Source organism: Ambystoma mexicanum, chromosome 8 (genome assembly GCF_040938575.1).
Source record: "Ambystoma mexicanum isolate Mex_15411 chromosome 8, UKY_AmexF1_1, whole genome shotgun sequence".
Lineage (NCBI taxonomy): Eukaryota > Metazoa > Chordata > Amphibia > Caudata > Ambystomatidae > Ambystoma > Ambystoma mexicanum.
This window is the reverse complement of record NC_090929.1, coordinates 1,022,052,364-1,022,065,152: the sequence shown is the minus strand read 5'-3', so window position 1 is coordinate 1,022,065,152 and position 12,789 is coordinate 1,022,052,364. Positions and strand designations below refer to the sequence as shown.

Sequence of the window (12,789 nt, the reverse complement as noted above, 5' to 3'; positions counted from 1 at the left end):
ATTTTTGTTAAAGATTCTTGAAGCATAGATCATAAAAAAAAGGTGGCGACACAAACACCATGATATCAAGGAGATTCCTAAGAGCATGTATTTATCAGTGGCAGGTAGAATGGTTGTATCGATGTTAGAACACAAGGAGCCAGGAGGAATTGCCGAAGGTTTTGCCAACTTTAACAAGGAACTATAACCTGCAGAAAATGTAGAGTAAGTCACAGATTAGAGAGTACCTTGCATCCATGCGCCTACCCAACTTTCGGATTCTCCTGCTTACCAATGCCTTTTCCCATATACGCCAGAGATCGAGTGCTTTAAGGCGATCTAATCAAGAAACTTAGCAGGGTCCTTTGGAGTCACTGACCAATTATATAAATGGTTTCTGCATCTTTTGGCTCCAAAGCTGGGCAATAGGTTTACTGCGATTGAGTATTACAACATTCTGCCCTCTTTCGCCCCCCCCTCTATATTTCAGTGATACACAAGTGGGGTGGAAGTCGTTAAATTGCGTCTCCTGTTGGGCAATTCCTTTGTTGAATGTTAATGCAAAGTACCTGACCACGATGCAGGCTTCTTAGCTGGATGAATACCTCCCAGATACAATTCACTTGGTCCAGATGTGATTTGTTTGGGGGCAGCAGGAGTAGAACACAAGCAAATGAAATCAAGATCATACATGTTGCTGGCTGTGAGGCTTCGTGAGGATCTGGCGTCCTACAAAATTAATTGCCCTCCGCTAAAGGAGGGGGATTAGAGTAAACCTAGGCTTGTCCTGTATAGTAAACCGTCATGAACATGAAAGCGAGTGGCTGTGAATGTAGTGGAAATGGCTCTGGCTCCTTAGAACATCCATACCCAGACCGGTTAGAGATCCGACCCAGAGCTGTTAGATATCCCATTGTGCCCTGACCGGTCTTGATGGGGCCCAAGGCATCCAGGCTCCCATACAACCTAGTGATCTCAATTTAGTTATATTTGGGCTCCCCCTTCCTAGAGGACTTAAGGGAAGAATCTAGTTTTTAGAGGTGATATCACGCTGGGTTGAAGTGGGTCCGCTGTAGTGGGAAGTAAAGTTCATTAATGTTATTACATTAGGGGGGAAACTTAGCATTATTAATCTATGCGTGCCACAAAAATTGAACAGGAGGATTTGAAGGAAATCGATTTATCACCGGTTTTGGTCCAGCATGTTAAGGAGTAGGGGCATGTTAGCAAAACTGAAATTGGTTACAGGGACAGCTCCAAAAGCAATAAGAGCCAAAGTCAGGTGAGAAAAGGACTTGGGAGTCACTCTTTTTGAGATCACATTCTCTGAAAAATAATGTTAGGAGGGCTTTTTGGAACCACACACTCCTTACCATTGCTCTACCACCTGGTTAACCCTCTGCTTTTTGGAGGGATCCTCTGGCATTACATGTGCTATGCCAGCAACTAAAACCACGTTTACCATCTGCCAAAGTGCTTCCAAGCAACCTAAATGTCTGTACAAAAGCTAGCTCTACAAGTAAACAATTTCACACAAACCAGATGGTATGACAACCCACTTGTACCTTAGTGAATAGTAGAAGTCTAAGACGCTGTTGAGTCCCACAGAGGTAAAAAAAAAAAAAAAAAAAAAAAAGATAGGCACTCACTTGTCAAGGAAGTCTTTGTCCACCACAGCACTGATGTCCAGCAAGGGGTTCCCCATGCCGAACAGAAGGTTCTCACTGATGGGAAAACAAAAACAAGCGTTAAAACAAACCAACTATGTATTTTTTAAATCACAAACCGTCGTGATAAACTTACAAGACTCAGTCAGGCATGGGATCACTCATTCGCCAAAGGGCACAGACCATTTAGACAATACCCCTCCACCAACATCCAGAGATCACCTTACCACCAGCTAGAAAACTTACTTCTTTACTTAGCAGTCCTTATTTCAGCAAACAAACCCTCCCACCACCATCTCATCCCTATTCATCCCCTTATATCCTTAGCCAGCCAGTTGACCACTCCCTCCCACCTACATACACGAAGACATGGCAGACATGCATTCCATTCCGCCTTCAGTCAACAACCAGATCATCAACTATGAAGCTGGACAATAGGGGCACGGGACCACTACCTATGCACACTTCACCCTCCCCCTCACCCTTCCAGCCAAACAAGTAGACAGAATTCAGTACCACTGTGAAGGTTTTCTTTTTAAAACTTTAAATACTAACCGAGGCTATGGCCTGGTTAGACGTCCCAAAGTAAAAGCAAAAAGTAATTAATTCTTAGAGCAGCAGGTGTTATTGCATTATTGACTTTAAAAACAAATGATATTTTTGTACAGTGGGGGACGCATGAAGGATGCATAGTATCCAGTTGAGAAATATGGTTAATAAATGCGGACAATTTCCTAAGCAAAGCATGTAATATACTGGAAATCATTCAAAAGCTAGCATCTGCCATTAGCTTAGATGTGAGGTGGCTACAGGCCCCTAAATTACCTATGCAGGAATCCCATAAAAAGTGGCCTGGTCTCCTTAAATCAAAATCAGAGAGGGTGCAGATGTTTGAGGCCAGATTTAAGACTTAGGTCAAAACTACAGGCCTCCTCAACTGCCTGGACAACACAGAGCACAAGGACACCAGGTAAAACGTGAAAAATTATAACGTAAACCAGACAGCTCATTGAAGAAGTGACAGGGCTAGTGTACACTTAAGGTTGTATATCAGTACCAATGGACATAACTTCTTGAATAAACAGACTGAGGCATCATTGTTTATGTCTTACCTAAATTAGATAATTAAGGGCAAACACCAGGTGAACCCAATGTGACAAGTTGTGGTGCCATTTCGGAACCCATTTGTCAATATACTGACAAATATCTAACTCCTCATGAAATAGATCGCATTTATCTGCAAGACAAAGAGGTTAATATACTTTAATGAAGACTTAGTTATCGGTTATGTTGGGCGTTACAGGCCTCTACACTAACATACCGCAAGGGAAGGCATTTTGTATCTTGGACATCAAGACTTCATCCCACTCCCCACCAACCCCCTTTGTTATTGAACGTCTGCAGACAGCATTGGGAAGGAATTACTTTCTTTTTACTGGGCAGTTTTATACAAAGTGTAAAAAGTAACAACGGGCGCTGTCTGTACCCAACTTTTGCAAATGGTTAATTTTGAATCATCACATCGCTGTTCCGAAGAGCCCATTTACTCCTGAATTGGGACTTGGAAAAAGTATGTTACTATATTTTTAGTATGGCAGGTTACTAAAAGAAATAAAATCTAGAGTGCTCTGCCAGTATGGATTATTATAAACTACATTAGATATTCAAATTCGTTGCCAAAAATGGCTGATTTCCAAATGCAAGAGAAAGCCCACAACACACTTCCGTCGTATACAGTATACAGTCAGCATCACTACTCACAGCATGATATCAATTTTGGACACTTTCTGCAAGTAGAAGAAATTGTTCCAAAAGGGGAGTATTTTGAACAGCAACCTTGGCAGAAACAGATTGCACGGGCATGCCTACGTAGGCTACTTAGTAAACCCTTAAGTGGGCATGGTGTAATGATTATTTACTCAAGAAATGGAAATTCAAAACCCTACATTCTGCAACAAAGGTGTCATACCATCAAAATCACAATTACCCAAGAACAAAATAAAAACAATCCAACAGATCATTGAAGCAAGCCACGCAATAATAAACACAAGTACGATTGCAGAACCTCCAGTACGATTGCAGAACCTCCACCAACCGCAGAAACACTCAACCGATTTGAACCAATAGACAAATAGGTTTTCTCCATACTAATAAATGACACCAACCTTGCGGGATCCTCCAATTACCCATGTCCCACCAGGCATCTACAAAGAAATCTTCAACCACAGCACTGCAGCATCTTAATTCCGGCTACTGATGGACCAATCCCCGAATACAGGAATAGTACCGAAATCTTTCAAATCAGCTTATATCAGCCACTCCTAAAAAAACATAACAGGAAGATCCCACCAACTACATACCCTTATCTAATCAACCCTACCTAGCGAAACTACTGGAAGACCACGTATACAAAATTCTGCTCAACCATGCAGAAACCAACTGAACACTTGACCACTTGCAAGTCGGCTTCAAGCCAATGAGAGAAACAGAATCAGCACTTTATCCGTATGTTATGTTATTTAAATGTATTGTGCGCATGTTCGCCCAAAGGCATCTTGGCGCTACACCTGCAGAGAAACAGCTGTTTTATTCACAGCCTAGAACCATAAGGCTTTAAGAGAACGACGAAAGGCGAGATAATCAGAAATACCTTACAGAGAGTGATGCAGAGCGTTCCAGGGCTTAGCAGCAGACACTGAGAAAGCTCGACCGCCCATGTGGGATATCGTCTGACCCAAGGAAGTGGAACCAGTAAGGCGACTGAGAGCGAAGAGACCGAGCAGGAACATACCAAGGAAACTTTACTTGAAGATATTCCGCCCCAGATTTGTAGAAGGCGCAGTGAACAATGCACACAGATATATAAAGAATCTGTGTCTCAATAAGCAGCCAGTGAAGCCGTTTAAGCAGAGGAGACATACGTTCCAAGCAGGGGATGAAGGATGGACTTGGCAGCAGCATTTTGGAGCATCTGAAGACGATTTATAATATAGCGTGGTTGACCAAAGTAGCGCGAATTACAATAGTCAACTGCGCTAAGAACAAGAGCTACAACCACCGGCGCTTGAAATTTAGCCGGGATGAAGGGAAGGACTTTACGCAAGAATTTCAATTTAAAGTGCCCGGCCTTACAGACAGCCGCAACCTGCTCATTCATAGAGAGACAAGGTAATTTTTACACCCAAATTCATTACCAAAGACGACGGCAGAGGGAACGGACCAAGAGAGATTGACCAAAAATCAGCCGCCCAGAAGGAGAGAGGACTGGAGTTTCCAACAAGTAGGACCTCAGTTTTATTGCCGTTTAATTTTAGCCAATTCGCTGCCATCCAAGAGCCCAGGTCTTCAAGGCAACTCCTAAGCTGTGCCGCAGTATCTGATAGAGTAAGACCAGATGGACCTAGATCTGCGGGTCATCGGCATAGGATTAGTACCTGAAACAATTGGATAGAATAAAGGAGGAGAAGTGGCCCAATATAAATATTAAACAGTATAGGTGACAGTGCAGACGACTGTGGGACCCCACACGACAGCAGCACCGGTTTAGAGAGAAAAGGAGGGAGCAAAACTGTCTGGGAACCATCGGCCAGGAAGGCAGAGAACCAAACCAAAACTTTGCCAGACAAACCAGCTGCAGAAAGCCATGAGATCAAGGTGGGATGATCTACCGTGTCGAACACAGCAGTAAGATCTAATAATAATACTGCTCTGACACCACCATGATCAACCAGGCGGGCCAGGTCATCCAGCACAGTTTAGGACCGACTGTGCCCCTCCCAGGCCGAAAACCCAACTAAAAAGAGTCGAAAAACCCAGAGGATTCCAAGAAATATGAGAGCAGGGGGGATACAAGGGCCTCCTACACCTTCATAAGGAAGTTTGAGAGAAACTGGGCAATAATTAGCCAACACCACAGGATCTAAAGAAGGTTTAAGTAGGGGGATCACAAGAGCATGTTTCATAGTGTTAGGAATACATCCATCACAGAACGACGAATTTACTGCAGCAGTGATTTGGGAGATCAAGTTGCCCGAGATTTCCTTAAGAAGAGCCAGGGGGGATGGAGTCGGCAGGTGAAGCCAATTTTAGCTGATGAATAGCCCTGAGAAAGTCTTGATCAGAAAAAGTGGGGAACGCTGACCAAACAGAGTTTGGTGCAGGTGACTAATGAGAACTAGGCACATCCTACAAATAAATGCACACAGCAGCATACAATCTGCCCTCATACTACTGGACATATCAGCCGCGTTCAACACAGACACACAACACTAATTGAGAAACTCGAGGAATGCGGTGTTAAAGACTCCACTTTACAACGGCTAAAATCTTACTCACTTACCGAACTGAAAGAATTTACCTACTGCCATTTACATCCAAAACATCTCCGGTGGCGTACCACAAGGCTCTAGCCTCTCCCCACTCCTTTTCAATATCTACATGTCCCCCATAATGAAAATCATTCAAAACCTCTGACTGACCGCCTACAACTAGGCAGATATACCAAACTCTCGCGAAGATAGCCACAACCCAAGACCCAAACATCCTCAATTGCCTCACTGACATACAGCTGCTTGGCAACCAACCTCAAGCTAAGCCTGACCAAAACAGAAATGATGATCTCACCACCATAGGATAACACAATAGACCCACAACTGAACTAGCCACCTGGCAAGGTAACCCAACCAGAAGCATCTGCTTTGATAAAGAAATCTGCAAATACTCATGGACAATAGACTCACTAGAAACCACAAGTCAACACCACAACAAAAAAATGCTTGTACCTCCTGCGACTACTTACAGGGATCCTCCCCTACCCCTCCTTCCCACGCAGAACTCTCGCAATCATCTCCCTAGTCGTATCCAGAAAAGACTATGAAAAGCCTCGACCATGGACTGTCATAACGACTCACTAAAAATAAAACTCCAATGCATCCAAAACACTGCAGCAAAGATACTCCGGAGACTAAAAGAGACCACATCACACCAGCCCAGAGAATTCTACGCTGGCTGCCAGTAAAAAAAAAAAAAAAGTATCAACATCAAAGCCCTTAACCGCTACCAACCAGGAAGAAACCTTAGATCAAGCGACAAGCTCCAAATCGAAAATTTGGAGGAAACTCACTCTCGCATCTAATTGCCAATCTATGGAACTCAATCCTAAAGGAGATAAGAATGACAGAAGACCACCTCACCTTCAGTAAACTCCTGAAAACCTGTCTATTCAACTGAGTGATTAGCATAAAACGGGTGCGGCCACCAAGGTCACCGGGGACCCGAGATAATCCAATAACAGCACAAATTCTGGATCCAACAAAACAAACGGTACCAAACACCAACCTTCCATTCTCCTCACTCCTCTCCAGCATACCCCACATCGTCTAACGGGCCAGTCTCACCCCCACATAAACACACAACCCATACATTCACCATAACAACTGTGGCAAACAAACATCCCAGTCACTGGACGTTGCCCTTTCGGTCACAATAACCCCAAGCACACAACACGAACACCTACAAAGACTTGCAGACGGCAGTTTCACCTGGCTCTACAGGCACCAACAGAAAAGCACCTCCTCTATCAGAATCCCTCTTCCCTCACTAACCTACCCAACCTGCTTTCTTACAGAACCACGCAAGCACCTGGATACCATGCCAAGGGTAACGGTGCACAGTATAATTCAACATAAGAAATATAGAATAGATCAAATTCAAGAAGGAGTCATTTGTGTGACTGTCAAAGATAGACTAATAGAATCAAGCAATTGATCTGCTCTAACGGGTGCTTAACCTTTGTGGCATGAATTTGGAACAACCTCTTTTTGCATTAGGAAACAGTAGCAATCTACATGACCATCTGATCCACTCAATGAGAAGAAAGTACTTTCATAAAGAGAATTCCCAACTCAAAGTTCCCAGCATAAAATTATTGAACATTTTCCATGTGGAGGTTGCTACTGCTTGCCAATTTACAAAGAGTAATTAAAGAAAGGTCTATCAGGACTTTTTTTGGCAACTGGGGCAATGTGTTAATTGCCAAATTGCAGCTTTTATCTACTGTCTTGAATGTCCCTGAAAGTTATGGTACATTGGCATGACTACAAGGACACATTGGCATGACTACAAAAGGCAGTCGCAATACGCATTAGTGAATATTGTTCACAGATCAAGTCCAGGACACTCACTGCACCATTGGTAAATCATTCTGTCAATTTAGGCAACAATGAAAATGATTGATCCTGGCAGATCTCGCCAGCAATGAAGAATGATGGAGAGGTGATGTAATATTCACTTGCTGTCCAGGGAACAATGGTAGATTGACAAATTTTGCAGTAATTATTCATGGTCTGAATGACCAATTGAACTGGAATGTTTTACTTTAGAATAAGTTCACATGTAAATTATATTAAATATATGGATTGTACTAGCTCAATTTTATATTAATGACCATACATTGGGAAACCTTGACCTGAAAATACCTTTGAGCCCTTTAAAGACTAAAGGCATATAATGTATTAAAATATATATCGGGCCCAGCTTTGGAATCAATATGAAACAATACAAGTGGGGCCAGAGTTATCCCAGGATGTTTTAGGTCATCATGGTTTATGGCAATGATAGTTGAACTGGAGGGAGGAGTTGGAGAATGTACACGTAAGGCGCTCGAGTCATAATGGCAGCTTACAAAAATGGTAAGGGCACCAATTCAGTCATCTTGTTTTTGCAGCGTCATTAATCATATATGGGTGTAGATTCTGAACTTCACCCACTTGTCGGTTAAGAACTTCGGTGCCTGATGCATAAACCCTGTAAGGAATGGAGCTCACCATAAAAAGAGCCTGATGCACCAATGTTGATTTGTAAGACAAAAGGTCTACACTTTTCAGCAAGGGATTTGAGGGACTCTGAAGGAAGCCTTTAAATAGTCCAAAGCCTTATGGAATCATTCCTGTATTGGGAGTTCTATAGAAACATGTGGATTTAATATAATATTTGGGTGATGAGAACATTCCTGTAAATAAGACTTTTGTTGGAGGCATAAGTGAATTTGGAGATAGGTGGCAGAAGATCATAGAATATAATAGAGTCTTGTTGGGTAGTGGTGAGGTCTACTGAGCTACCTTCAAGGTCCACTTCTTGTCTCGAGTGAGATTATGGGGCTCATTCATGGATTGTACTAGAGATGTTAATTGTGGTACCCAGCAGAATTAATGTCCAGTTACAGAACCAATTGTGATGTAGGTGATAATTGTATTAGGAGAGGAAGCATATGGCCAATCAATATTACGGTTAGGTACATGATTGCACTACCAATTGCAATTTCTAGTAGATGTGAACCTGTTAAGGCATGTAGGCACATTTTGCTTTCCTCCTAGTTGTTCCTCCTAGATCATGGAGTTAAAATAGATTTATCAGTAATTTAAACACCCTCCTATGAAGTCCTTACTGCACAATAAATGTTGGAGTTGAATTCCAAGGCCAATTTGAAAAGTCACGAGTATGATGGGTTATTTTCTTGATATCACTTTACAGATATAAGCAGCTACTTTGAATTAAGCCCCAAAAGGTTACATCCGGATTCAATGTCGACTACTCCTTAATACTGGAACTGGCTTTCACGCCAAGAAAATGTACCAGCCCTTGTGAATGTTACTCCTGTATTACACCATAGGTCAAATGTTCTTCATCCTGAAAAAAGGCATCTTTTTTTATATACATTTTTATTGGCATTCTTAAACAAACTTGACAAAACCAAACCATTGCCCCCCCCCCCCCCCAACTCTCCCCCACCCCCTCCAAACAACCCCTATCCCTCATCACCCCCCCTGCCCCCCACAAGGTCCTGGTGCATCCCACTGCAGTTCTGTACCTTGTTTGAGCAGTTTCCTAGCTCATGCCCTGCCGCTCCCTCCTCCACGCTGCTCAGCACTCCAAGCTCCGCCATCAGGCCTTCCCGGGTCCCCCTTCCGTCCTTCCATCTATCGCCTCACTAGGCCCATCCAGGGCCCCCCTTTACACCAAGCCCAGAAGCTTCATGCTACGCGGGTACCAGGCCACCCTGGAGTCTCTTAAGGAATTGAAGTACCAAGTCCCAATCCAAGAGAAACTTCTGGTGTTCTCCCCTTAGCGAGTATGTCACTTTTTCCAGCGCCGCCAGGGTCCATACCTTTCCTACTCAGTCATGCTCCGTGGGTTCTTCTTTCGCCTTCCACCTTTGTGCTACTAACAGTGCCCCCGCCATCACCAGGGTCAGATATACCTTCTTTTGGGCCCTCGTGTGCAGCCCATCTAGCCCCATGATAAATTGCCCTGTACCTGTGCTTCCTGCGATGACTGCGCCCATCAGGTCATGAAGCGCTTCACAAACCTTTTCCCAATGCGGGGCGACCTTCGGCATTGCCACCAGATATGTCCCCAGGAACCCTCCCCGCCACATCCCCTCCAGCACAGGGCGGTCTTGGACCGATACAGTTTAGCTATCTTACATGGGGTGAGATGCCACTGGTACATCTTCACCCAGATTTCTTGAATCGGTAGAGAGTTTGTCAACTTGGGAATGTTCGCCCACAGGGATTGCCATTGCTCTAGCGCAATTGAGTGCCCGGTTTCTTTTTCCCAGTTGGACATGGATCTGCACCCGCCCACCCTTCCCCCTCCTTGAGCAGCCTGTACAGGTCCCCCACTCGATGGCTGTCCCCTGCGCTAGTCGTAACATATTTTTCGAATTGGGCGAGTTCCCTGGTAGCCGCCTCCTTTATAGTTCGATGTAAGGCCCAATGCCTTAGTTGCATAGATCAAAAGCGCTCCTCTTCCCCCACCCCAAAGATGCTCTTGCAAGTGGGACAATCCCTCATCTGCACCCCATCATAGAGGTCCCTTAGGTGCCTACAGCCCCCCTCTTGCCATGCGTCGAAACCGGAGCCAACTCCCACCCCAGGGGAGAACGGAGGGTTAGCAAAGATGGGCCCGAGAGATGAAGGAAAGGTGGTAATCCTAGATCTGCGCACCGCCTCGTCACATGACCTACCTACCAGCGCCTCTATTGCACTGCAGTACATACTCCTGGGCCTGTCCTCCCGGGGAAGCCACAAAACCCCCTCCAGCCCAGCACCTACCACTGCCCTATCCATTTCCCTCCACACCTTCCCCCTGTCGTCCTTCACCCAGTCTCGTAGCACCTGCATCTGAGCTGCCCGGTAGTAGTTTACCATGTCCCGCTCCCTCATGCCCCCTCTATGTCTCGGCAGTTGCATCAGCTTCTGGGGTATTCTAGGTTTTTTATTCTCCCAGATGTAGGCCTGAGTGGGTTTAACTTCCTGAAAAAGGGAGTCGGAACCCCGGCTGGTAGCGCCATAAACAGATACAATCATTTTGGGATGATAACCATATTCAGGGCATTAATCCTGCCTATCCATGACAGCCAGCGGACCCCAACCCTGGAGCAGCCCCTTTATTTTCCCCCATTAATGGGGGGTAATTTGCCTCGTATAATTGCTCTATGGTGCCCGTAATGACAGTCCACAGATACTTGATCCTACTCGGAGCCCAGGCAAAGTCTGAGCACTTCCTTAATTCCCTTTCCGCCCCAGGGCACATCTGTAGGCACAGCACCTCAGACTTACTTTTATTGATCCGTAGCCCTGCAACCCGGCCAAACTCCACGATGACTCCCTCGACCGCTTCCAGTGACTCCCGGGGGTTCATCAGGGTCAACAACATGTAGTCTACAAAGGCGGCTACGTTATGTGCTCTTCCCCCAAACACCACCTCCTTAATCGCCTGGTGGCGCCTGATTTTACACAGAAACGGTTCTAGGTATATTGCAAAGAGTAACGGCGACAGCGGGCAGCCTTGCTTCGTGCCTCTAGACACTGCCACCGGATCTGATGCCTCCCCATTGATCATCAGGCGCAACATGGTGGGGTTACGATAATTCGCCTCTATCTTGCTCAAACCTTTCCCCAAATCCCATTGTGCGCATGGTGGTGAAAAGAAAGTCCCATTCTACCCTATCAAACGCTTTCTCAAAGTCGAGGACCACCACAATAGCCCCAATCCTGGATTTGTTTGCTTTCTCTATAATATGGGCAATCCTCCTGGTGTGGAGTTTGCCTCCCCCGCACAAATCCGGACTGGCCTGTTTACACCAACAATGGGAGGAGGGGTTCGAGCCTGGCCGCCAGAATCTTAGTATAGATCTTTGCGTCCAGAATGATCAGCGCAATCGGTCTGTAAGCCCTGCATGTTGTGGGATCTTTCCCCTGCTTAGGAAGTAGTACAACTTTTGCCTCCTCCATATGTTTGGTTATTCCTTCTCCCTCCCCCAATTTCATTATACAAGGCTGCCATACGCGGGGTCAATACGTCCCTAAATGTTTTATAAACGTCCGCTGTAAACCAGTCAGGGACAGGGGCTTTATTAAGGGAGAGAGCCGCAATGGCCCTGTGAACCTCCTCTATAGTTAACACTTTCTCTAGCTCCTCCCTGTCCACTTCCTTTATCCCAGCCAGGTGGCACCCTTCCAAATTCTTCCCCTGATCCCCTTCCGCTGGGCTACATGACTTATAGACCTCCCCATAGTACCTCTCGAATTCCCTTTTAACCTCTTGGAGCGCTGGAACCTCCCTTCCCGCAGCCGTCTTAATTTTCAATATCGTTCTATCCTTTTCCTGGCTCCTCAGCTTTCTTGCCTATATGCCCTGTTGGACTTCACATAGAACTTCTGCTTAAGGTGCATTATCATTTCCAATTGGCTCTTGACCACCCTGTATTTCTTTCTAGTCTCTGCAGAGGGTCTAATGGCTAGCTCTTCCATAACTGTCTACAAATTAGCCTCCAGGTCCTCTTCTAGCTTCCCAACCTCCCTGTCCCTCCGAGCCTTAATCCCAATAATCGTCCCCCTAATGGTGGCCTTAAAAGCATCCCAGACGATACATGGATCCATGCTCTCCGTATCATTCCTCTGAAAGTATTGGACAATTTCCTTGCGCAGTTCTCCTTGCAAAACCTCTTCAAATATGTGTAATGGGTATTTCCATTTCCACAGCCCGCCGCCTGCGATGGGGACGAGAGTGATATCACAATCAGAGTGAGCTGAAATCGTGTTTGTGCCTACTTCAATCTCCCTAAGCCTACCTACCAGGG

General features: G+C 45.2%; 1 protein-coding gene across 2 annotated transcripts in view; it reads right to left on the bottom strand.

Annotated features, from left to right (window-relative positions):
- Positions 1 to 12,789, bottom strand: part of ADK (adenosine kinase) — a 1,244,147-nt gene that overhangs the window by 1,042,870 nt on the left and 188,488 nt on the right. For both annotated transcript variants that reach the window (XM_069610963.1, XM_069610964.1), the window contains exon 2: positions 1,629 to 1,703. In XM_069610963.1, the coding sequence (XP_069467064.1) occupies positions 1,629 to 1,703 (75 nt within the window). The remainder of the gene's footprint in view (positions 1 to 1,628; positions 1,704 to 12,789) is intronic.